General features: G+C 49.5%; 1 protein-coding gene across 1 annotated transcript in view; it reads right to left on the reverse strand.

Moving 5' to 3' along the window:
* The window catches only part of PDE11A (phosphodiesterase 11A), an 89949-nt gene that overhangs the window by 16884 nt on the left and 46793 nt on the right, over window positions 1-26272 (reverse strand). The window contains exons 4-16 of the mRNA XM_061555284.1: window positions 24203-24343; window positions 23132-23196; window positions 22334-22454; window positions 20765-20843; window positions 16435-16502; window positions 16155-16247; window positions 14714-14764; window positions 6881-7027; window positions 5542-5649; window positions 4252-4361; window positions 3771-3861; window positions 1512-1612; window positions 793-870 (exon numbers count right to left, since the gene is read on the reverse strand). Coding sequence (XP_061411268.1) covers window positions 793-870; window positions 1512-1612; window positions 3771-3861; window positions 4252-4361; window positions 5542-5649; window positions 6881-7027; window positions 14714-14764; window positions 16155-16247; window positions 16435-16502; window positions 20765-20843; window positions 22334-22454; window positions 23132-23196; window positions 24203-24343 — 1253 coding nt within the window. The remainder of the gene's footprint in view (window positions 1-792; window positions 871-1511; window positions 1613-3770; window positions 3862-4251; window positions 4362-5541; window positions 5650-6880; window positions 7028-14713; window positions 14765-16154; window positions 16248-16434; window positions 16503-20764; window positions 20844-22333; window positions 22455-23131; window positions 23197-24202; window positions 24344-26272) is intronic.

Consider the following 26272-nt stretch of genomic DNA (forward strand, 5'->3'; position numbering starts at 1 on the left):
ACGAGGCGATTCGGTGTTGATTCCCAGCATCGACTTGGCCCCCACCGACACGACTTTGCGATTTGTTTTGCGACGACGACAATTTCCCCTTCTCCCCGCATACGCTATCACAATTAACAAGTCGCAGGGACAGACATTCCATTACGTTGGTAAGCGCACAACTTTATCTATCTTTCTATGATGAATACTAGGTTGTTGGGGGGCGACGCAGGCGCCCCCCAACAACCTGCTATTATTTTACTCATCATATAATTGTTTACACAGAAGAGCCTTGCTTTGTATCAAGACTCTTTATTGTTTTTCTTCCAGAGGGTCCTTGTTAGGTTTTCGGAGTCGGGGTTGACGATCGCTACTCCGCGTTTCCCAATTTAGTAACTCGTGTAAACTCTACAACTTTGGTAAATGTTGGATCGATGACACCGGCACACAACGGCCCATTCGATGGGGATGTTATCGATGGGACCTTTAGCGTTCACCACGAACCGCAATACTCTTGCATTCTTTACGGTTACTACGACACCCGCGCATATGAACCAATTTTAAGGTTCATTTTATCCCGCGAAGAAATAAAGATCAATCTTTCGAGCTGACATTGCCTATTGAAAAGCTACAGAGCAGTAATGCATAATTTATTGGAAATTACTATAATGTATGTGTGTGCGCGTGTGTGTGTGCATGCGTTCGCGTATGTGCGTGCGTATTAGTCGTAGCTTTATTTCTGGTTTCTGATGAGGGATGCAAAATTTATATGAACAAAAATGAGCCGCGCTCGCTCACCCTGGCTCCACGTACCTTAGCATCTCTCTTTGGTCCCGTGCGTTCCAGTCATGCGTTCCCATGGACACCAGCTCAAAGAACTTGGTCCTCTGCCTGGTGGGAACAATCGCAGTAAACACAAGGGCCCTCAGATATGAAAATAACATCGAAGGAATCTCGAAGAAACGACAACGCTCGCTGATAGGCGAGCGTGTAGGCATGGTGCTGGCCACCCACCCCCTCATGTACCGTGCCGGCCTTCATAGTTGCTCACTAACAGCAATTGCCCCAACAGTCTGTTAAGGTTAGAATTAATCATCGGGGGGTGGGGGATGCGCTTGCCCAATACGCGTCGCCCGGCAACATTCGGCCTTCACGCGGCCCACTCTGTTAAGTCGACCGTCGATCTCCCAGTCTCGAGAGCGACAACTACAACACGAGTCACTTTCAACGGCCCTCTTCAGGGTCAGATAGGCCCTGGGACAAGGATCCTCCAAACTGGACATTGAGGGACTCTCCAGAGCGAGTATCCTGCCATCGTAATGATTGCACGGTTGTTTTGACCATCTGAATGTGAAAATGTAGTTGTTGTTTTGCATCTACATCAGCCGTACAAAAGAAGATTCGGCCCTGCCCCACTGCTTGCATGTGTCCACGTGTGTGCTTGCAGTGCGTGTGTCCGTGTGTGTTTGCACATGCGCATGTGTTTGCATCCGTCTGTGTGTTCACGTGCGTTTGCACCGTGCGCGCGTTACTGGAAATAAAGCGTGAGGTCCGTGGCTAGGATCGCTTGCTTGAGCAGCTGCATCATGCTGGCGTACTCGCGCGAAGAGAGGTTGCCGAATATGTTCTGGCCCTGCGGGAGAAGCGAGTGAGATATTGCGGGAAGACGAACGGACCCATTGGAGTAGCAGCAGTGGCAGAAGCAGCAGTGGATGCAGCAGAAGCAGCTTCAGAATCAGTAGAAGCAGCGGAAGCATGAGAAGCAATAAATGTATGTATATTGATGCTCTTTCGCACCGTACGCAGCGAACCGCGCAAATCGAAGGTACGGGGGAAGGACAACAAACTAAACTGCAGCAGATGCAGAAGCAGAATCAGCAGAAGCAAAAGCAGGATAAGCAGCAGCAGATGCAGCAGCAGGAGTAGATGCAGCAGGAGCAGAATCCAGTAGAAGCAGCGGAAGCAGTAGATGCAGCATATGCAGCAGGAGGAAATGCAGCAGGTGCTGGCGCAACAGAATCAGTGCCGGCATGCCCACAAGGCTCCCAAAGCATTCATCCATTCATTTGTTTCGACTAGCAGAGCCATCGTTTATACTGGTAGGAACCTCCTGGTTACACCAGCCCACAGGGGATTATTGTGTCCGTCCGTCCGTCGTGCATCCAAAAATGGAAGGGGTGGGGCTGGGTGGAGAGGGGAGGGTGGGGAGGGTGGGGGGGCTGGGTGGGGAGGGTGAGGCTGGGTGGGGGGTGGGAGGAGTGGGGCTGGGTGGGGAGGGAGGGGCTGGTCACCCCGTGGTGCCCTTATAAAACTCAACGTTTAACCTACTCACGCCGGCTTGTGCCTGCCCTCACAATCGGCCATATTTGCGGAATACACCACGCCGCCGTTGACCCTGGCCATTGACCGAGCAACCCAACGTTCCTACCAGCTCCCTCTGCAGGAATGTTTTATGAGCGGCCGATGGCCCATCCCGGGCTCGCCGCATGCAGATGACGCACTGCACCATGGGGACCTTTCTCCTACTTTGCCCCTGGCTGCCACGGTGGAGAGATGTTAACTACCTCGTCTGGCATACAGGAGGTCGTGGGTTCGATCCCGACCCTGACGCCTTTATATTTGGAGTTCGCGTGTCTTTCTCCCTGTGATCACGTGGACTGTTTTTCTCCGGGTCCTCCGGTTTTTCCATTCAACATTTAGAAACATGCGTTTAGAGGATTTTGCTGCGATAAACTTCTACGTGATAAGGCGCTTCGTTGAGCCATCAGTTGTGGCCAGGTCACTTCTGAAAAACGAGATGGGTAGCTCAGTGGGCCGTGAACCGGATTTAAGAAAATTGTCAGATCGTGTCTGCTGCCCCGAATTGACTTCTCTTTAACTGTTACAGCCCTTCCCCCCCGCACCTCCGATTAGCACGGTTGGCTACGCACGTTGCGAAAGACGTTCAGCATACATACATAACTGCTTAGCGGACACCGTTGAGCAACTGTGATTTTTTTTCATGTATAATGGTTTAAATAAGAACAATAAATATAATTCACGGCTCTGTGTTCAATCCAGTGCTGAATGAAGGCCTCGCCACGCCGTGCTGGTCATCATGCAGGTTGCTGGGTTCGTCGGGTGGTGCATGAACCCCAGTAACATTGCAGCAAGCGCTATCTCAAAGCAGAGTCGTTCAAAGAAACTGTGTTCAATTCGCGCAAATCTCTTTACACGATACAAAATGTAACCTGGAACAAACTAAATATAGCAAAATGACAATCAAACCCCGGTAGTGTTTGTGGGAATAAAACCACGCTGGTTGAGAACACTCGCCTCACAAAATTAATACAATCGAACGCAATTTAATGGCATTTCAACAAGTTGCAAATCAACAAAGGGAAATGACGATTCCGCGTAGTTTTGCAAACTCGTGTGGTGCGGTGTGCCGCTGCTGCCGAGCATTGAAGCCGAAGTGTGGTTGGCATGCGGCCCTGGTGCGAGGAATTGAAATCAAAAGAATATTTTTCGATTTAAAGCTTTCGTGACTGCAGGGATTCATCTTCTTGGTTCTTTCGGTAAAGTCACGTAGAAGGGAAGAAAAATAATATTTATTTAGACTGGGGGAAAACCGAGAGCTATAAAGCTCTTCTTCACAGATGTCCAGTAGTTTTCGCTATTGTGATGGATCCCGTGTTACAATTTCCACCTCCTTCCTCCCCATCTTCGTAGACCACCGGTCTGAGGTGCCCGATGCAGTTGCACCGCTTGCACACTCGACAGCTGCTAGACCAGTGCCTCCCTCGGCGTACCTCGCTCCGCAGGATCATCACGGCATGGTTGAAGTGGTGGTGCTCCAGCGTGGCCGACGTGCCGTAGAGCTGGGCAAGAGCCGAGCCACTCCTAGGGGCGCCACGGATAAGAGACACAGAGAGTGGGGTGGTTGGGGGAGGAGAGGGGCGCAGGGGGTGGCAGTTTGTCTCCGACCTCAGAACTAAAGGGGGGGGGGGGAGTCCCAATATATGTATGTTGTATGCTGAACTTCTTTTGCACCGTACTTAGCCAACCGTGCTAATCGGGAGGCACGGGGGAAGGACAACAAACTAAACATGGTGTGCTGCTGTGTGTGCTGCTGTGTGAGGACCTCGTGGCATTTTGGCCGGGGTCTCCCCCTACCGATGATTCACCGCTAAGGGGGTAAGGGTGAACTTCGATCAGCCAAAGGGACATTTGGTGGTGCGGGGCACCCCTTGGATGGCGCATGGGGCCCTGGCCAGCCGCTGCTCCACTCACTTTGCCTGGAAGGCATTGTTGGTGCCACGGTGGTCGAGGTCGTGGCACAGGCAGCCCACCATGAGCGCCAGCTTCTCCGAGTCGGTGAACACCTTGGATAGCGCTGCCGTCTGTATGTGGGGGGGACAGCGACACGGTGAGCCGGACATTGACGGCCAGGGGGAGGAGGGAGGTTACGGACACCAGGAGAAATTATTCTTCATTATTATTACTATAGAATAGTGCGTCCTTATATGGTGCCCGATCCGAAAATACGAGGGGGACATCACAGCGACATACTCCGCTGCTACGCCCGACGCGGTTATCTGGCTTGACTACCTGAATGCAATCCACATCGGCCGTACAGGAAGGGCGAAGAAGAGATTACTATTCTTCTTTACCCAGGAACACCTCACAAGAGTCTCAAAACTCTCTTTCAGGAGGGTCCTGTCAAGCTTTGCTAGTCGTAGTCATAGTCGCTAAGCCATCAATGGGCCGTTTCAAACGTTCCTCCAGGTGTCGCGATTGATCGCTCCTAGCCAGGCCTCAACTTCGAAAAAATCCAGGTATCACTGTACTGTGTCATCGCTAATTGAGTACAGCAATTCACAGGTTAAATGTTTAAGCACTGGGGATGTTGGAGGCCAATGTGAGGTAAGATGGTGTGCGGTGTGCGTGTATGTGCAGAGTCGTCCCTAGGGGTTACGGTGAATCGGAGCGACCGCCCCAGGCCCTGGACTTTGGGGGGGTGGGGGGCGCGCTTCAATGTCACGGTGTCAGATGTACCACTTCTGGTTTACTTTGAAGACGTTGGGGTGGCGGGGGGGAGCTCCTCATGGTGTGATTTTCCCCGGGCTCCGTATCCCCCCCTATGGACGGCACTCTGTGGTGTGTGTGGTGTGTCTGTGGTGTGTGTGGTGTGCGTGTGGTGTGTGAGGTGTGCGTGTGTTGTGTGTGGTGTGTTTTTAGGGGGAGTGGTAGTATAGCGGTTAGCGTGCTGTTGTACGAACCCGGCGTCTCGAGTTTAATTCCCCACTTACGGCCAACACCAGTGACGATTATCTGAATCGGTCCTGGGCCCTCCCCTAGGTCAACTCAGCCTTAAATGAGCACCTGGTGCGATGTGTAATAATCGCCACTGGGGAGACAAAGGCGGCCGGGGCGTAGTGCTGGCCACCCGCCCTGTCGTGTGATGTGCCGGCCTCATAGATGCTACTCGCTAACAGCACTTGCCCCAACAGTCTGTTAAAGGCTATACGGGGGGGAGGGGGGGTTCTGTGTCTGCTCGTGATGAAAGGGTCCACCCCCCACCGTCATCATGGCGAACATGCACTGCGCCACGTTGAAGGCATGCCGCCAGTTGTGGTACTGCACCAGGCGGTAGTTCTTCCTCACGGTCAGCAGCCACCGGCACAGCGTCTGTGCGTGGTGAGGGGAGGGGTGGCACACGCACAGGCGCAATGGGGTCAGGGTGACGGGGGGGGGGGCTGCAGTGTCAGTTCGATGAGGGGGGATTATGGCTGAGAGGCGGTGGGGGGGGAACCCCGACCACCCCCCCCCCCCCACCGCCGCTTTCTTGAGGCTTGTCACGACGCGTCGATTCAACTAATATTACAATAAATATGAAGACAAAAATCCAAGTCCATCGCTCGACCTGACGCACTGTTTTTTACCCCCCCTACCAGATCTCAGAGCTCTGCTGGCTATGACAGAGTTGGGTTTTTTTTCTCTCCCAGCGGTGAGTGGTGGCCCCGGTTCAGGCAGTCACCTCCATCGAGGGGGTGGCTTATTTATTTATTGATCGCAGGCGACGTAAGCATCTTAGTACATCAATTGGGCACCACGGTGGCGAGATGCGAACTACCTCGCTTGGTATACAGGTCGTGGGTTCGATCCCAACCGTCACGATGTCTGTATATTTGGAGTTTGCATGTTTTCTCTCCCCGTGGTGGTCGCGTGGATTTTTCTCCGGTTTTTCCCTCCACATTTAAAACAAGCGTATAGAGCATTTGGCTACGATACATTTTCACTTGAAAAGTGAATTCAATGAGCTATCATTCGTGGCCAGGTTTCTGCTGAAAACGAGCTACACATGTCAGTGGGCCTTACCTGGTAACATTTAAAATAGTTTAGTATAAATAGTTGGGCCAGGTGGCTCAGCGTTAGAACGCGTGGCTCGCAAACTGGAAAGTTCCCGAGTTAAAATCCTGGTGGAGGGGTTGACTGTCTCTCCTATGCGGCCCGGCACCACTTTGTTTGTTATCGTATGCAGATACTCGGCCCTGCCCGAGGAATGTGGAATTTCCTATCGCTGGTTCAAGAACTGTTAAACGGGATATGTGAGAAACGGCCCAGTGTTCACTTGAGCGGGAAATTACGTCACTTCTGACCTAAATTAATTGTAGTTCATTAGAACTGCATTTTGTGTTTTCAGTTTGTCCTTCCCCCGTGCAGTGCGAAGGAAGTTGAATATTACACACACACATACAATAAGCGGGAGGCAATGTCGAACACAACAGTGGATGGAAAACCCCTGAAGTAGAGAGATTACAGTCCAACCTGACCCCCGTAGCCACGTCACGGGGGGGCGGGGGGGGGGGGGAGAGAACCTGGCGTGAGCCGTGACATTGCGGGCACGTTGCGCGTGCACCTCGTAGTCAATGCGGAACGTCTGCACGAGCCCGAGGTCGGTGAACATGCGCAGGGAGGCGGTGATCATTGCGTCGTGGTCCAGCGAGAAGTCGTCGAAGTGGAACTCGTCGATGCCAAGCTCGCACACCGGAGGGATCTCCGCTGCCTACCAAGGAAGGGGGAGGGTGCAAAGGGGGCATAGGGGCAGGAGAGCAGAGGGTAGGGGGAGAGGGGGGAAAGGGGGCAGTGTATAAGGGGATAAGGGGGCAGGCAGTAAGGGTGGGGTAAGGGGGCAGGGGGAAAAGGGAGCAGGGAGCAGCGGGCAAGAGTACAATGTGCAGGGGCAGTGATGAGGGGCAGGGCTTGCACGACGCTTTCACTGGGTTCAGTGGCACACCCAGAGAAACGAAATTGAATGGGTGGAAATGGTCTTAACTTTTTGTATGTATCCATTAAATGAGACAGTATTCACAGAATTATGATGCACTCTCCCCCCCACGTAGTCAGCTCGCGTGTTATTTTTTGTTGCTTAACAAAAGTATTTGTATTTTCTTGGGTCTTTCGGTAAAGTCACGTCGATACGTTCAAAGAAAATAATCCAAAATAACAGAAAACTACGACGTTTTGATCGCAACGCAAGAGGTCGTCTTCGGGAAAAGGGGAGGGGGTTAGCTTCCAAGGGAAACTGTTTATAAGGGTTTGAATAGGACGTAGCCCAAATGTCAGCAGTTCATTTACCACCAACCATGTTAAAGAGAGATTAGCATGTTAATGGTAGATCGCAGAGCTGCAACCAAGGGGTTGGCGCGCGAAGTGGCTGTGAAAGCACAAGTTGGAAATGGGCGCAAAGCACAACTCACATCGGAAGGTGGTAGGATGGGAACATCATCGCCAATTATGACTTAAACTGGTTGATAAGGTCCTTCCAATGATTGCTCAGTTTGTATCCATCTTCTCGGTTGAAATTGTGTCTGTGTCTATATATATGGATGGCTTCATGAACAAATCTTTGTTGATAGCCAGTTGTCTTGCAAAGTGCATTCGTCCTAGAGAAATCTAATTCGCGTGAGCCCACCGCATTAAAACAATGATCAGCCACGGCCGAGGTATTGGTCCTACCGTGTTTCAGATCTGAGACATGTCACTTAGTTTCCCCAATGTAACTACTGCCACAGACACAGCTTCAAAGATGGGATCAGATCACGAATTTTACGTACTGTGTTAAATCTAACCTGGATCTTGATTTTAGAAATCTTTTTTGTGACCCCAACTCTGTATGGCAAGGTGATGGTTTTGATTGGGTCCTCAGATGGTTCTTTCCCAACGGTTGGGGTGATAGCTTTACGGATTGTATAGTCTGAATAGACTGTGTAGCAGCAGAGGGTTTTCCTTAAAACCCTCTGCTGCTACACCTCCCAGATTGTATGGCTTACCAAAAATCCATAAAGAAGGGACACCTCTTCATATCGTCTCCACCATTGACTCACCCACCTACAAACTGGCCCAATTTCTGTCTGAGACCTTAAAACCATTCACTGGTAAGACAACCTCAGCTGTACTCAACTCAGCTCACTTGGTATCGTTAATTAAGGACACCTCACTATCTCCAGGTGACTTGCTCGCTAGTTTCGATGTGGTCTCTTTGTTTACAAAAGTTCCTGTGCTTGACACCATTGCAATCATTGAAGATTTGGTCCAACAAGGACTGAATGCTGATGTACCGGCCCTGGTGAGACACTGCCTCACCAACACTTACTTTACCTGGAATGGAACATTCTACAAACAAGTTGAAGGTACCCCAATGGGTTCTCCCTTATCTCCAGTTGTAGCCAATGTTTTCATGGAAAAATTTGCCATCCAGACATCCACTCTATGTCCGTCCTTTTGGAAGAGGTACGTAGATGACACGTTCGTCATTTGGCCACATGGCCTACCAGCTCTGAGCTAATTCTTCAACCACATCAATTCCATACACCCAGTCATCAAATTCACAAAGGAGATGGAAAAGGATGGCAAGTTAGCATTCTTGGATATTTTAATCGAAAATAAACCAGATGGCTCAACGGGACAGTCTACCGGAAAGCCGCCCATACGGATGCCTACCTAAAACCAGACTCCCACCACCATCCATCCCAGAAGAATTCTCTCATCAAAACTCTACACCATAGAGCTCGATATATTTCCGACCGTCATCACCTAGCCAGTGAACTGGAATACGTACACCAAGCTCTCAAGATGAATGGATATTCAGACTCCACAATCCGTAAAGCTATCACCCCAACCGTTAAACAAAGAACCATCTGAGGACACAATCAAAACCATCACCTTACCATACATAGCAGGTGTCACCAAAATATTTCCAAAATCATGAGCAAACACAAGATCCAGGTTCGATTTAACAGTTCGTAAAATTCGTAATCTGATCCCATCTGTGAAGGATGTGATCCCTGACATGCAATACCCCGGCATCTACAATCTAAGCTGTGTCTGCGGCAGTAGTTACATTTGGGAAACTAAGCGACATGTCTCGGACCGTGTTCGTGAACATAAGGCAGATCTGAAACACGGTAGGACTAATACCTCGGCCGTGGCTGATCATTGTTTTAATGCGGTGGGCTCACACGAAATTGATTTCTCTAAGACGAAGGTACTTTGCAAGCGCACTGGCTATCAACAAAGATTCGTTCATGAAGCCATCCATATATATCTATATATATAAAATCGTGCATGTCTGTCTGTCTGTGTGTGTGTGGATTTCGGACCATACGCACTTTCATTGGACGGCGGTTGCCCCTGGCAACGGCTAGCGACGCCTTCGCCGCTTTCATTGGACCTGGCAACGGCTAGCGACGCCTTCGCCAAGGGCTGCAGTTTCATTGGACGGCAGTTGCCCCTGCCAACGGCTAGCCACGCCTTCGCCACTTTCATAGGCTCCGTAAATAATTAAATAATAGCCATTACACAGTATTGTTGGAGCGCTGAGGGGGGGGGGGGGGAAGGCACGCCACCCGTACCCTGCCTTTGCCGGCTGGACAATTTTGGCCAGGCCGCAGGCTCTGCACGCTACTAGGCCTCGACACCCACCACGCCACTCTGAGGTAAATTCATCAAAGTTTTTCCTACTATTCACTCCACCCCCACCACAATGTGTGCAATTTATATTACTTTTAAACCCAACGCGCCAACAATCGATTACTTAAATGTTCACTGTACAAATAGTCATTAAGCTGGGTCAGCGTACTGCCAGTCTATCATGTAGACTGTAGCCTGCTTATTAAACTCGGTGAGCGTACTGCCACTCTATCATGTACACTCTAGCCTGCTTATGAAGCTGAGTGCGTGTACTGCCAGTCTATAATGTGGACTGTAGCCTGGTTATTATAATCGATTCTTTATATGTTCTTTGTACAAATAGTCATTAAGCTGGTTGAGCGACCCCAGTTCCATTCCAACTCACGCCCACCACCGCTGACGATTATTTGAAACGGACCTGGGCCTCCCCTAGGTCGACTCAGCCTCAAACGCGTAACTGCTGTCGTGTGTGAACATCGTCACTGGGGAGACAAAGGCGGCCGGCAATCGTGGATCCAAGTCCCGGGCGAAGCCGGGTCATGTGTATGTGTGTATGTGTTTATGTGTATGTCTGTGTGTCTCTATGTATGTGTGTATGTATGTGTGTGTATGTGTTTGTGTGTGTGTATGTATGTCGGTTTTTTTGTATGTCTTTATGTGTATGTCTGCGTGTCTGTATGTATGTGTGTATGTACGTGTGTGCATGTGTTTGTGTGCATGTATGTGTGTGTGTATGTATGTGTGTGTATGTGTTTCTGTGTATGTATGCGTGTGTACGTATGTGTGTTATGTGTGTGTCTGTGTGTCTGCATGTATGTGTGTATTGTGTATGTGTTTGTGTGTATGTATGTGTGTTTGTGTGTATGTGTTTGTCTCTGTGTATGTATGTGTGTATGTATGTGTGTGTATGTGTTTGTGTGTATGTCTGTGTGTGTATGTATGTGGGTTTTTTTTATGTGTTTATGTCTATGTCTGTGTGTCTGTATGTATGTGTGTATGTACGTGTGTGTATGTGTTTGTGTGTATGTATGTGTGTGTATGTATGTGTGTGTGTATGTGTTTCTGTGTATGCATGTGTGTGTATGTATGTGTGTTATGTGTGTCTCTGTGTGTCTGCATGTATGTCTGTGTGTATTGTGTATGTGTTTGTGTGTATGTATGTGTGTGTTTGTGTGTATGTGTATGTCTGTGTGTATGTATGTGTGTGTATGGGTGTGTATGTGTTTGTGTGTATGTGTGTGTATGTATGTGTGTGTATGTGTTTGTATGTGTTTGTGTGTTTACGCTCGCATTACACAAATGTCTTGCAGGTCTAAGGCGTTCCTCGCGCAGCATTGCCGCTTTATTATTGCAGTCGTTTACTGCCGTGCGCACCCTGAAAGTCGTGTGTGTCTGCAGCAAGCGCGTGTATGTGTACCTATGGACGCGCGCGCGTGTGTTGTGTAGGGGGAACGGTAGTGTAGTGCTTAGCGTGCTGTCTGTGTCTGTGTGTGTGTGTCTGTGTGTGTGTCTGTGTGTGTGTCTGTGTGTGGTGTGTGGGGAGCGGTAGTGTAGTGCTTAGCGTGCTGTCTGTGTGTCTGTGTGTGTGTGTGTCTGTCTGTGTCTGTCAGTGTGTGTCTGCGTGTGTCTGTGTGTGTGTCTGTGTGTGTGTCTGTGTGTGTGTCTGTGCGTGTGTGGTGTATGAGGTGCGGTGGGTGTAGTGCTTAACGCTACGCTGCGCTACCAACCCGGCGAAACGAGTTCGATTCCCGCTCACGGCCACCACCGGTGACGATTATTTGAACCTCCCCTAGGTCGACTCAGCCTCAAACGAGTAACTGGTGTGGCGTATTAACATCGGCACTGGGGAGACAAAGGCGGCCGGGCGTGGTGGATCCAAGTCCCGGGCGAAGCCGGGTCATGTGTATGTGTGTATATGTTTGTGTATGTCTGTGTGTCTGTATGCATGTGTGTATGTATGTGTGTGTATGTGTTTGTGTGTATGTGTGTGTGTATGTATGTGGGTTTTTTTGTATGTGTTTATGTGTATGTCTGCGTGTCTGTATGTATGTGTGTATGTACGTCTGTGGATGTGTTTATGTGTATGTATGTGTGTGTATGTATGTGTGTTATGTGTCTGTCTGTGTGTGTGTGTGTATTGTCTATGTTTTTGTGTGTATGTACGTGTGTGTTTGTGTGTATGTGTATGTCTGTGTGTATGTATGTGTGTGTATGTGTGTATGTGTTTGTGTGTATGTGTGTGTATGTATGTGTGTGTATGTGTTTGTATGTGTTTGTGTGTTTACGCTCGCATTACACAAATGTGTTGCAGGTCTAAGGCGTTCCTTGCGCAGCATTGCCGCTTTCTTTTTTCAGTCGTTTACTGCCGTACGCACCCTGACAGTCGTGTGTCTGCAGCAAGCGCGTGTATGTGTACCTATGGACGCGCGCGCGTGTGTTGTGTAGGGGGAACGGTAGTGTAGTGCTTAGCGTGCTGTCTGTGTCTGTGTGTGTGTGTCTGTGTGTGTGTGTCTGTGTGTGTGTGTCTGTGTGTGTGTCTGTGTGTGTGCATGTGTGGTGTGTGGGGAGCGGTAGTGTAGTGGTTAGCGTGCTGTCTGTGTGTGTGTGTCTCTGTCTGTGTGTGTCTGCGTGTGTCTGTGTGTGTGTCTGTGTGTGTGTCTGTGCGTGTGTGGTGTGTGAGGAGCGGTGGGTGTAGTGGTTAACGCTACGCTGCGCTACAAACCCGGCGAACCGAGTTCCATTCCCGCTCACGGCCACCACCGGTGACGATTATTTGAACCTCCCCTAGGTCGACTCAGCCTCAAACGAGTAACTGGTGTGGCGTATTAACATCGCCACTGGGGAGACAAAGGCGGCCGTGCGTGAGTGGTGAGGGAGGGAGAGTGGTGAGGGAGGGAGAGTGGTGAGGGAGGGAGAGTGGGGAGGGACAGTGGTGAGGGAGGGAGAGTGGTGAGGGAGGGACTCAGCCGCAAAACGAGTAACTGGTGTGGCGTATTAACATCGCCACTGGGGAGACAAAGGCGGCCGGCCGTGGTGGATACAAGTCCCGGGCGAAGCCGGGTAGTACAGCTAGTAGACAGATACAATTTCAACTAAGATGGGTACAAACTGAGCAATCATTGGAAGGACGTTATCAACTAGTTTAAGTCAAAATTGGTTATTATGTTCCCATCTTACAACCTTCCGATGTTGGTCGTGCTTTACACCCATTTTAAACTTGCGCTTTCACAGTCATTTCGCGCGCCGACCCATTGGTTGCAGCTCTGTGGATCTTCCATTAACATGCTAATCTCTCTTTAACATGCTAATTTTCTCCTGGCAGCCCTTTGATTGGTGGAAAACGAACCACCGCCGGGCTCGCTGCCGAACGCTTATATTATCATTGGCTGCTGAGATTTGGGCTATGCCCATTTCAAACCCTTATAATCAGTTTCCCTTGGAAGCTAACCCCCCCCCTTTTCCTAAAGATGACCGCTTGCGTTGCGATCGAAACGTCGTACATTTCTGTTATTTTTGTAAAATTTATTTTAACCTATTTACATGACTTTACCGAAAGACCCAAGAATATTAATTCCTGCAGTCAAAAGTATTTTTTTACATTTTTCGAAGAAAGCCATTCGGGAGCCGCGTGCCATTTACTGTAAGAAGTTTCCAGGAAATTGGAACTCCTATTTTGTGTCGACTTGTGTTTGGCAGGCATCATCATTACATAATGCACGACAAAACACGGACTCTTAAGAGTTCTCTACTAAAATTAAACACAACAGCCACCCACGCCGGTCTCAAGCCCTCTTTCTTTCGCACGGCTGCTGATGTAGCTGTAGAGCAACAATTTCAATGTCACATTGTAGTGGTCAAGCCAGACTGCATTAGGAGCAGCAGAGTGCATCACTGTGATGTCCCCTTTGTATTTGTGGATCGGGGCATTGCGTCGTTATACGTTGTACGGTCTGTTCTGGATGACTACAGTTGCACACTACTACTGCACATTTTCCATTTGTGCATCAGGTATCCGCATCTGCAGCCATGGTTTGTGCAGTGGATGTGGTTTAGGGTGGACCATGTTCTTCTGAACTCCATTCTGCTCTCCCAATCCTCAATGCGGGTAGTCTCTGGCTAATTAACCATCACGTGCGCCGTGCCCCGCATGGTGGACTGCAACGGTGTGCGTGGCTGCTACGCAATTAGAATGCATTTCCAGCACATAGCACATACGAAAGGCGAGCGAACTCCGGTCCTCCTCCTCGGGTCGTCAGTGGCTTCTGGCTGGCCATCGAACAAAGACGGTGGTCACCGCATTGTGTGCGCTTTCAGGTGCGCTTCTGCGGCCGCCTGGAATGCACTTCCTTCCGATATCAGGAAGCCACTGGAGCTGTGCACTTTTAAATCATCTAGATTGAAATCTCATTTCTTTAGAACACTTGTTTGTGTTTAGTTTGCTGTCTTTGCCCCGCACTACCGATTAGCACGGTTGGCTGTATACGGTGCGAGAAAAATTAAACATTCATATATATACACGTAAATTTTGGTAACACTTCTGGCAGTGGCACATCTTCACATCTGGTAATGGCACTTCCGGTTGAGTTTGAAGGCGTAGCAGGGGTGGGTGGGTAAGAGGGCTTGCACAAAGTGCGAACGTGGTCCATTGTCTTAAACGTCGCCGATTACATCTGTCTTCCTTGTCTCCTGGCAGTGATATATATATTCAATCGACGAGTACGCGCGAACGCAAACCGTCCATTGAAATCCCGTCGCCGCCCGCCGCGGTGGGAGCTGTTACCTTCAGCATGTCTACCTCGGCCTTGGTGCAGGTGGCGTGGTAGGACAGCACCTGCAATGGCGACAACGGGGTGGGGTGAACGTGACGGTCAACGCGGCGTTTAGCGCAGTGGTTCTCAGCACTTTTATTTGGCTACTGTGTACCCCTTGTTGTATGTGGACACATGTGAAGTAGGATGGACAACAGGAAAATTCAAAGTGTGTTGTTGCTGTTGTTCGGAAAAATGGAAGGAACCGGAAAGAGAGGAAGACCTAACAGAGAATGGCTTGGACGACGACATTAAGAGATTGGTGCCAGAAAGATGTGCGTACCGCTTGAGTATATTGGCACAAGACAGAGGAAAGTTTAAACAAATGACGAAATGTGCAGTGGACACCTATGGGCTATTTGCCCATGGATCGTGATGATGATCCTTGTTGAATTTTGTTTCAACCGAGTACGCCCCTTGCATGACCCAATATGGTTCTGAGAAAGAAATGTATAAATCACGAACATCAATATTGTAGCCAATCGTCCATTTTGTGAGGTATCTCTCTCGGAGTCGTTCTCTCTCTGAGGCGTCCTATCTCTCTCTGAGTCATCCTCTCTCTGAGTCATCCTCTCTTTCTCGGAGTCATCCTCTCTCTGAGGCATCCTCTCTCTCTCTCTCGGAGTCGTCCCCTCTCTCTCTACGAAATTGAGCGCATACTGTGCAGCGGCGGCGGCACAGGGTTACAAGTTGAAGTCATTATTATTCATGCTCATCTGAGCAGGGAATCACGTGCCACAGGGTCGTTTCTGTGCTAAAGCAGTGATGATTCACGCATCTCAACAAGTTTATTTCACCTACTGGTGAAATAAAAGATACCAACACAACTACTCAGCAGCACAATCAGAATCTTTATTTATACTGGAGGAATCCGATGAGCTATGAAGCTCTTTTTCACAGATGTCCAACAGCAATGGGGTGGGTGGGCATGGGGGGGGGGCGGTTCTTCCAGGATTTCTCTCAAAATGTGCGGTGATAATTGGGACCTGGGCCACCACAAGACCTGTCCATAGGGTATGGCGAATCAGGGTGACTGCCCCGGGCCCCACGCTTTGGAGGGTGGGCGACCGTGCTTCGACGTCACGGTGTCAGATGTAACACTTGTGCAACCTCCACTAAACCTGTGCGTGGTGGCCGCCACCACGCACAGGTTTAGTATGTACGCTGAACTTCTTTTGCACTATACGTAGCCAACCTTGTGCTGCGCTAAATCGGTGTTGCGGGTTAAAGGCCAACAAACTAAACGCAAAAAAGCAGTTCCAAAGAAAGGAGTTCTCAATCTCGATGATTTAAAAGTGACATAGCTCCAGCGGCTGGCTTCCTGGAAGGAAGAGCAAATGCGCCTGGGGTCTGGGAAAGAGCGCGCCACGCGTCAACGTTAATGATCAATGGGCGGCGGCGGTCGGCACTCACATCCAGAGCCACCGACTGCTTGGCGAAGGACTTCTTCACTTGATTGTACATGATGGTGTTATTGATTCCCAGTCCACAGAAGATGACAAAAGCCTGGCGATAAAACGGCGCACGACAAAAAACAGAAATCAACCGTAACGCTTTGCCCCGCGTTAAAGTTAAACCAACACAAAAAAGAAGAGAGAGAAGGGGGGAGGATAAGTACACTGATTGACGCCTTATTTCGTGAGAACAAATAAACAGCGGTGGAAGGGGAGAGAAGAAGAAAAAACATATATACCTCGAAAAGCCTTTGATCATCGTCGTCAAAAGGCTTGCCATCGATCCGGTTCAGAATCTGCGCCACACCTGCACACAAAAGCCACCACCACGGGTTTATATTCCAAAGTGCCTGGGGTTCGATTCCTGACTTAAATTAAACTAACCAAATTTATTTATTTTACCAGGTAAGGCCCACTGTAGCTATGTAGCTGTTTTTCAGAAGCGACCTGGCTATCACAAATGATAGCCCAATGAAGTGGCTTATCACGTGGAAACTTATATCAGGCAAATACTGTGAATGCACTTTGAATAGAAATGTGGAGGGGAAAACCGGAAGATCCCGAGAAAAATCCTAATAGACAGCAGGCGTCTGGGTCGGGATCGAACCCCCGATTTCCTGTATACCAGGCAAGGTAGTTAACATCTCATCATTATTAGCGACGTAGTTGAAGGCGGTATATGATGGCCATAAACAAGTCTATCCTGGGCATTCATTCAAGGGCTTGGGCAGCACTACGCCCGGCCGCCTTCGTCTCTTCAATGCTGATATTTACACACCGCAGAAGACTCATTTCAGGCTGAGTCGACATAAGGGGAGGCCCAGGACTGTTTCAAACATCCGCCGCTTGTTTTTTGGTCGTGAACGGGAATCGAACTTGGGTTCACCGGGTTTGTAGTGCAGTGCGATAACCGCGAAAGTGCTACACTACTGCTCACACATGCATGTGTGTGCATACAGACACGCACACACTGTATTTGCTTTTAGTTTCACTCTTTCGCTCTTGTCAAATTATCCTGTGCCCTGCAAGTTTTCTGTTGAAACAGAAGTCAGCTCCCGCTGCACGGAGAGGGAGCGCTGCGCGGCATGTCGTGGTGCAATACACGTGGTGGTGCTGGTGGCTGTAATGGTGTGTCCTCTTGCGACGTGACCTTTTGCGGGTTTCGGTCCATACCCGACCCGACCCGACCTCTAGTACCCGCACCGCTGTGGATTAGTTTATAGTGGGACCCCTGTTTTACTTGACGCACCAATGACTGTGTGCAGAGTATAACAAGGATTACTGCAAAATAACGGCGTTTATTTTGAACTAATTTTTTTATAGTTATTTACATTTTTATGGTTTGCTACTTCCCCGGGGGAGTGAAAATATCACCAGCAAATTATAGCAACCCAAATCACCATCATAACAACAGCAATAACAAACAACACAATCATATAACCCTACAATACTGGTTTCACGGATTTCTTCAAATACGAACGCCGACGGGTGACAACTGCGGAGTGTTCCCCCAGTTCTTGAACAGATTAGATAAAACGGTCCAACAACAACTCCAGCCTCAGCCGGTCACCTCCCCTTCTTGCCCGAGAGTGTCCCCAGATGTCGAAGCCCCCCCCCCAGTCTTCAGCATTCAAGAGGGCTACTTTCACGCCAGCGGTGGGTGGTTTACCGTGACGGTCCACTCCTGGGTGGCGGACAGGTGAACAGAACCATTGTCCACGGCAAGACTCCAGGTGGTTGCGCTTGTAAGCCAGCCATCTGCCTTCACCAACAATCCTGGCCCCAAGATGATGCTTGCTTACACGGCGCACAGTTGAGCAGACCAGTAGCCCGTTGAAGAACTACCAGTTGATTGTGCTTACGAGCCAGCGACCTGCCGTCACACCACTCCTGGGCTCCAAGACGATGCTTGCTGGGATGACACACTTGTGAGCATACCAGCAGTCAACAGCAGAACCCCAGTCGATCGCGCTCACAGGCCGCCAGCAAGTTGTCGTCACCACCACTCCCGGCTCCAACTTCAGACTGTCCTCTTCAAGATAGCCGCCTCGTCAACAATGACGCGGCAAAAATTCACCTCCATGACAAAATGGCCGCCTCACCAATACACCCGGGCACACCGCGGCTGTGACACAGTCTGAATATCTGACACCCTACGCTATGTTTCTTTTTCACCTGACACTTTGCTCAGCTCCCGAAATTTTTCTCTGTCACTACTTAGCTTATTCCAGGCCCCAATGGCCCTCACTCCAGGAAACCAAATGTTCTAACTCGCATTCTCTACGCCAGACGGCCGCCCTGCGTATCCCTCGCTCCTCGTCCCTCCCCTGTCACCTGGTTCCCCTTTCCCAAACTCCATCCACTCCTATCAATCCGAACCCCTCACCGATCAGGAGACACCCTGCCCACAAACCATCCCTGTCCCCAAACCACAGTGGTCCAGGCAGTCAGAGCCACCCAGCCACAATCTCACGGGGAGGCGAGTGATGATAGCCCGCGAGATGCAACTCGCTAAGCCCCAACGCACCCCCAAGCACTGCATCATTAGCAGGCGTGGGTGAGCGAGCACAAACAATGGCTAATGTAACATTGGACAGTCTCAATCCACTACTGGTTGAATGCCTCCCCCACGCCATGTCGGTCCGGGGGGGCGGGGTTGTCTGGTCATACTTTACCATGCTGTTTAGTGGGTGTCGATGTTGCCAGGGTGGTTAACCCATGACTGGTTCGGACGCTGGCCGCCATGGTCGAGAATTGAACTCAGGTGGCCGAGGTTCACAGGGCAGGAGAGCACGATCAACCGCACCATGTTCACCACCCAATTCCATTTTCATCATCACCACCATCAGCCGAGGTCAATCCACTGCTGGATGAAGGTCTACTCCAAGCTGCTGCCACCAACCACTTCTGACGATCCCACTATGTGAGAAATCCACCCAGCACCCGCACACGAACGGATTTAATCACTCCATCTCCTTCGGTGGGGTTCGTCCTCTTGAATGCGGGTCATATAGTTACCATACTCACTCAGTAGGGGGCACAGCTGGTGCATCTGCCAGTCATCTCAGTCAGTCAACCCATGGCACCTGCTAGGTCTGTCCCGTGACCCCTCCTGCCAGCGAGCCTTCGACACTTCACGTGGCCCTCGGAGTGCACCTCGCCTGGCACAGGCGCCGTGTTGACGGAGCTTGAGTCGGCGAGACAGCCGCACGTGTGATGGCGAGAGACTCCGAGTCGCTATTGAACGGCCACTTAGGTGGCCTTCACCAGCCTCCCCCGGGCGTCCGCTGGGAGCTGTAAAATGAACACTACCACTGCGAGCAGATGTGGAGGAGGAAGCAGGAGGCAGTGCCGTCTCGGCAGGAATTAATTAAACTCCATCAAATGGGGAGTGTTTCACAAACTCCCTAGGAAAACGCACGCTTCGACTTCGTGACCTCGTTGACCTCAGGGCATCTGCGTTTCTCCTCCCAATACTGCTTGCCAAAGCACCTCACTGGCAAGCAGTGGCGGCTCCTGCAAAATCTCTCACGGGGGGCAAATGTCTGGATGATTGATAACGATAAGGTCCACCCATGCAATGGATAAATTAACAGCTTAAGCATGTAAAGGCAACTTCACTTCTTTAATATTAATGAAAAATAAAGTGACTCTTACAATACATCTTGTTTGTTTCTATACTCACTATTATTACAATCCACTCAGTTTCTTTTATTAAAGATTCCACTAGGTGGCAACAAATAATATTGTTGACTGAAACGTGCTTACGTATGATGACGTAAGCACGTTAGTGCGAGCCCTCCCGGAAGCCATAGAGAATGCATTGCAGCGCCCGCCGTTCAAAAAAAAACATCTTTGAATGTAAGTCTATGGGAACACTCTGGGCGATTCTCAGCCGGAGTGAAATCGCGCAAAAAGAGGCGGTACTCCACAGAACGTGACATGACGCTGATTGGACTATATCCAGAGGCACAGTAACGGCGAGCGTAACTCTGTGGTTGAATGACATTGGTGGTGCGTCGCCCAACGCCCTAATGAAGAAACCGCCCCTGCTCGCAAGCGAAAAGTTGTGTGTCCAAGTCCCGGTCGGGGATCAATGAAGGTTATTATCATCGTCACCGTCGTCGGCATCAGCAATGATCAATCCCCTGCCGGACGAAGGCATCCATCCACACGCCAAAGCCGTCTGCCCCCTCCCTGAACGATTTTGCAATGCGGCGATCGATCGAGCCTCCTCCTGCACACCCGAGGGGAGTGAGGGGGGAGTTCGTCGCCGACAAGGCAGAAGCGTTCCTGAGCCCATGATGCACGGCCCTGGTGATTGGAACTCTTCATGAAGAATGAGTGACGGGTCCTGGGGAATCTATTAACTTGATCACGTAGCTCGGCGACAGAGCGAGCAACTCGCAATCACAAAGGGGGGGGGGGTTGACTTAGCCCATCAACCCACTGAGGTCGATTAAAATCACAACCAATTTGTGGGGAAGTCTATACCGTGTAGTGGTTAGTCTGTTCTGTTTGCGTTAGCCATTGAGCGATGATGGGCATGAGGGCACGAACGGGACTTACCGATGATCTCGTGGCTGCTGTTCCAGATTGGCACACACAGCACCGAGCAGATGTGAAATCCGGACATTTGGTCTGCGAGCTGTGTCCAGACGCATGCACACATGCATACACGTACAAGCGGTATCGGTGTATATATGTATGTTGAACTTCTTTCGAACCGTACGTAGCCAACCGTGCTAATCGGAGGTGCGGGGGAAGTACAACAAACTAAACACAAAAAGCAGTTCTAAAGAAATTAGTTTTTAATCTAGATTTAAAAGTGCATAACTTCAATGGCTTCATAACATCGTAAGGAAGAGCGTTCCAGCCGTCCACAGAAGCGCATCTGAAAGTGCATGGTGCGGTGACCATCTTTGTTTGATCACTAGCCAGAAGCTGCTGCTGCAAGGATTACCGATGTTAGCATACTCATGCACCATGAATGAGTTTCTACTGCTCATCTCACATTTATAGCCCTGACCCAGTGGTAGAAACTCCACATCCATATGGCGGGGGGCGAGTCTATCCATAGGACAAACATATTTTCTTGATATCCCCTTGCTTGACCACCTCTGTTTTGAAAGACTGTGTTGATGATTTCGGTGGCACCGTTAGCTGAGCTCGAATCGTGATTGGTAAGTTTGCCCATTCCAACCCTCTGTGGGAGGGTCGCTTAACCCACCATCCATTCGAATCAGGTTTCTAAAATAATAATTAAGTACCGCTTTGTGGGAAAGTCAGCGGCAGTTGTCTTATCGAACAATTGGTCCCTACCATAGCAATGTGGAATTTCATACGTTAGCTTAGGATGTTAGATGACCACTGCTCCGAAGCAATATCGATTTTTATTAAACTAAACAATTTTTTATTTTACCAGATAAGCCCACTAAGCTATATAGCTCTTTTTTGGAAGTGACCGGACCACAAATGATAGCTCAATAAAGTGGCTTATCACGTGGAAATTTATTATTCTAAATGTGGGGGGGGAAACCGGAGGACCGAGATGAAAATCCACGTGACCACGGGGAGAGAGACACGCAAACTCCAAATGTACAGGTATCAGGGTAAGGATCGAACCCGCGACCTCTTGTGTACCGGGCGAGGTAGTTAACATCTCGCCACCATGGCGCCATATTATTATTAAAGGTAGCAAAGCAGAAGCACTTGACATCAATAAGACAAAGCAGCAGCTGCAGAACGAGGGAGAGGTGAACTCAGGTGGGAAGGTGAGATGTGTCAAGCACCTTCATCGCGTCTCAAATCCATGAGCGCAGAATCTTTGACTGAGCTCTCGGAAGCGCTTTCGCTCCATACGCCACGGTTTTGTGCGGCCCAAGGTCCGGCGTTTCGCTCCTAATGCTGGGAACGTCTTCAGGAGCCCATATGGGGCGAGCTCACTTCTCTGCGGGGGCTCCCGAAGCCCGCGGAGCGAAAAACACCGGACGGGGCTCGGTGTGCCCAATATCGAAATCTGAGATCCACACCGCTCCGCCGCGGCGCGAACCTATGCGGTGGCGGTGATGGGCCTCGACTCGGTCATTGGCAGGTGAGTGGCGTTGGTGGAGGAGGAGGGGTGGGCCGTTCGCTCACCTTTGTGTCGAAGCGTGGGTCCTGGTAGACGTCGCTGATGTTGACGGGGAGGCCTGTGGAGGCCACCAGCTCGGCGATGCTATTGTTGATCAGCCAGTCAGAGCGCGTGGCCTTCTCCAGGCTGCCTTCACACCGGGGGGAGGGCAGCCGTTACGTGACGTACAAAGGTGACAATGTCTAAGTACGACGACAGCTTTGCGCTCCCGATGACGCTGCCCCCGGCGAGTTTGTCGGCTGCCGCGCTTCTGCAAATGTCGTTCGGCCGCATGCGAGACGTCAGACATCATCGTACGCAATGGCAGGCGGTGCAGCACCACAAGCCCCCCCCCCCCCCTGCTGAGAGCTGCTTCAACGCGCGTGAACGCACGGTGAGCCGAAGTATCGACTGTGATCCTATGAACGAATCGCGATGCGTCGTCGCACCCCGAGAGTGCACGATTAATGATTGGCCTTGGCATGAACTGTTTAGTGCGAGGCTGAGAGCAGTGCAGGAATTCATGTGGCGGAGGGGAGGAGTAGGGGGGTTGATCAGCAAAGTTGATTTCACGACGTGGGTCATGAATTGATATTGGTGATCGCATGCACACTTGCGAGGCCATCCCTAATGGTGTAAAAGTGCAGCAGGAGGAGATGTATGTACAGTACGTACGTATGGGTTAACTTCTTTTGCACCATACGTAGCCAATCGTGCTAATTGGAGGTGCGGGCGAAGGACCGCAATGAGATGGTGAAGTCTTGCCGTGCGATGCTCTGATGCAACGTTTGGTAACGATCAGCTGGGGAATGAGACATCATCACCTGCTCTCCGTGTCGCCGCTGCACTTGGGCGACATCAGTTCGAAGGTTTTGCTGAATTTGACAACCTGCAGAGAGGCAACGGGCATTCAACGATTTTTTTTCTTCTTACAGGACTACAATTCGGACATAAATAGTTTTGAATCATCAAGTGGCTTAATACACAACAACAACCGTAATTCGCCACTAAGTGGCGGTGACGTCACCACAGCACTTAATGCCAGGCTATGTGCACTTTGAGACCACGTGCAGTGTCGAACGCTCGGTGACAGGAGATCACGGGACAGACCTAGGTGCCATGGATTGACTGACCAAGATGACTGGCAGATGCATCACCTGTGTGTTTATCACAATATGACAAACACTTCGAGCCAATTAGGACTAAATTTCGATTTAAAGCTTTCGTGACTGCAGGAATTCATCTTCTTGGTTCTTTCGGTAAAGTCACGTAGAAGGGAAGTAATAAAATAATAAAAATAAAACATAAAAAGAACCAAGAAGACCAATTAGGACTGTAATTCACAAATAAATAATTTGCCTACTCTTCTTATTAAGGGATACATGCCCGTAAAATACCATGGTGTTATGACATACGTGGACTAACTGCCTCTCTCCATGCACGCTGGGATGGCAATAGTGCAAAGTCAGTTTCATGCATGCCATCAAACTATTCCATAAACAACCCATATTTTTTTTTACCGTACATAACCCCTTTCCCATTCGGAGACGTCTGCAAGTTGCAGGGTGGGTCGTGTTCACTGCTGAATCTCGGATCGCTCAAGCGGTTGAGCGTTAATTTTATTGAGACATTATACTCGCCGCAAAGAACCGTAGCGACACGACCGCACTCTACAATAGCTGGCGCCAAACTGTGCCACATGCCCTCCCGCATGGCCTTTTACTTCTGATTCTGGTCTAACGACGTATGTGAAAAACTGATGACGTACACATACGTCATTGGAAATTGAAAAGGGATCATTATCTTCACAATGTCACGATCGCCGCATGTGTTATATGGACGATATCGGAACATTTGACCGTGAGGTTGCCCAATTTGCGGAGCCGCCTGCTCACCGGCGACTCGATGTCCTCCAGCAGAAGCACGGAGCAGCGCTCGCACTTGAGCAAGGCCTGGGCACGGTGCATGATCTTGTGGACAACCTTCTCCAGGTGTGTCTGCTCTTCGAACAGGTCGTTGACCACCTCCAGCAGGGCCTAGAAGTAATTCCGCGTAGCAGGCCACCCACTCCCGAATGACACTTTGTCACTTCCATCATTCACCCGGCCTTGTAGCACAAAGGTCTAGCTAGGTGGCACCGGTGTTGAGACCAACTGACTCATCATGGGAAGGTTACACTTTCAAAAAATGTGGTTCAGTTGGTCGCCTCGGCCCATCATCACTTTGGAGTTCGATTAAAGATTCATAATAAAAGGGCCTTTGTCCAATTGGCTGCCGAATTAAGGCCTCCCCATGCTGTGTCAGTCACGAGGGTTGTTTGGCCATACTTCACCACGCTGGTCAGTGCGTGTTTGTGAAGGGGGACCCAGGAGCAGTTCCGATACCACTCACCACTCATGTAAGCCATCGCCGCGAATCAAACTCATGCGACAACACTGCTCCTCCAACAGCATTTAAGGGGTCAGCGTAATGAGCTTCCCTTCGTGGGGAGTAACATTCGTGGTAGTGTGGACAGACTTGGTCCTGTCATGGAAATATAGAGTTGTATTCTCACTGGCTCCAAGCTGCCAATGCTCATTTGAGTAGAGGGAATACTTTGACTTGAAACTATAAACATGCAGGAAAAGGAATTCCCCTTCTCAGATTAGTGTATGGCACCAAAGAATTTCAACATACGTGCAACATACATACATATATAGAAACAGAAGGCAGAGACATCGCTTTTCAACAATCAGCGTTTACAAATTGAAAACATGGCTTGAGAGTTGTTCTGCCCCATGGCAGGTATGGGGGTGTTGATTACACAGGAACTTCCTGATATGCTGTTGAGTTTGGTCACGTGACCAGGAAGTTACGATTTAACATTCTCTAAGCCATGAAGCAGGGTGTCAGCCATTACACGAGTGCAAGGTGGAGGCACAAATAGCGTCTCAGTGAAGACAGGTGCATCTGTTCATTGTGAGACTTTAAGAAGCATTGTCTGTAAGTTCGTATATGTTCTTATAAGACTGGGAATGCTGTATAATGTTGGGATTGCCGTTATAATGCTGTAAATGCCTTTATAATGCTGTTAAATTGTTACGATAAATATGAGGCCTAGTTAACAACGAAGCCTGCCACTTGCATTATTGTGAATGTTACTTGTAATTTAATAAGTCGAGTCAGACTTGTGCCCATGTAACTTTAATGCGATCTTGAGAGCAAGGATGAAGAAGTATCTCATCCACAGTTCAGTGTTATGTGCAGCGCTGTGCATTTAGGCTGCAGTATGGTGATTACACAAAGTGACCTTATTCAACACAGTAGCTTATTCTCTTGTATAGCTATTCAGTGCTAATGTAGGTGCCTGGTCTATCCAGGACCTATTGTTGAGTTTCATTTTATTTAAGACAATGTTATAATGCTGCAGTGTTCATTGTATTGATATTCCAAGTATTAACAGATGCTGTATTTTGTGCTGTGTTTTCCATCAGTTTTACCTTGTTCAATTAATTAAATACGTCGGAGTCGGATGTTCACCCTGGCTCTGAAAGTTTATTGAATGCGAGATTAACTACTCCGATAGTGGTGCAACACAGCGCACAGTGAGGCCGAGACAAGAGTCAATTGGGATTAAAGGCCCCTTTCGTGAGAAGGAAAACTAACAAAAATACAGTCCAAATGTCATGACCGGAAAATAATTCCATGGAATGTTAAAACTTACGGTGTTAAACGACAAAATCCACACGAAAATATATTGCGCTAAATATAAAACATGACTGCTCTGCTTACAATCACACACCGAACACGGCAGCAGCTACATATATGGGCAGTTTCTATCGGCAGGCATAACTACGGCAAATACATAGTTTTTTTTATTAAAAGAAACGCCCAGTTATTATATTTTAACAACTCGAGGAATACATTTAGACCTGCTACATTGCGTGGGCGGAAGTGTGACTGTTGGTGTCTCGTAAAAGTGGGTT

The sequence above is a fragment of the Lethenteron reissneri genome, chromosome 21 (genome assembly GCF_015708825.2).
Source record: "Lethenteron reissneri isolate LAM-NWPU_2019-01 chromosome 21, ASM1570882v1, whole genome shotgun sequence".
NCBI lineage: Eukaryota > Metazoa > Chordata > Hyperoartia > Petromyzontiformes > Petromyzontidae > Lethenteron > Lethenteron reissneri.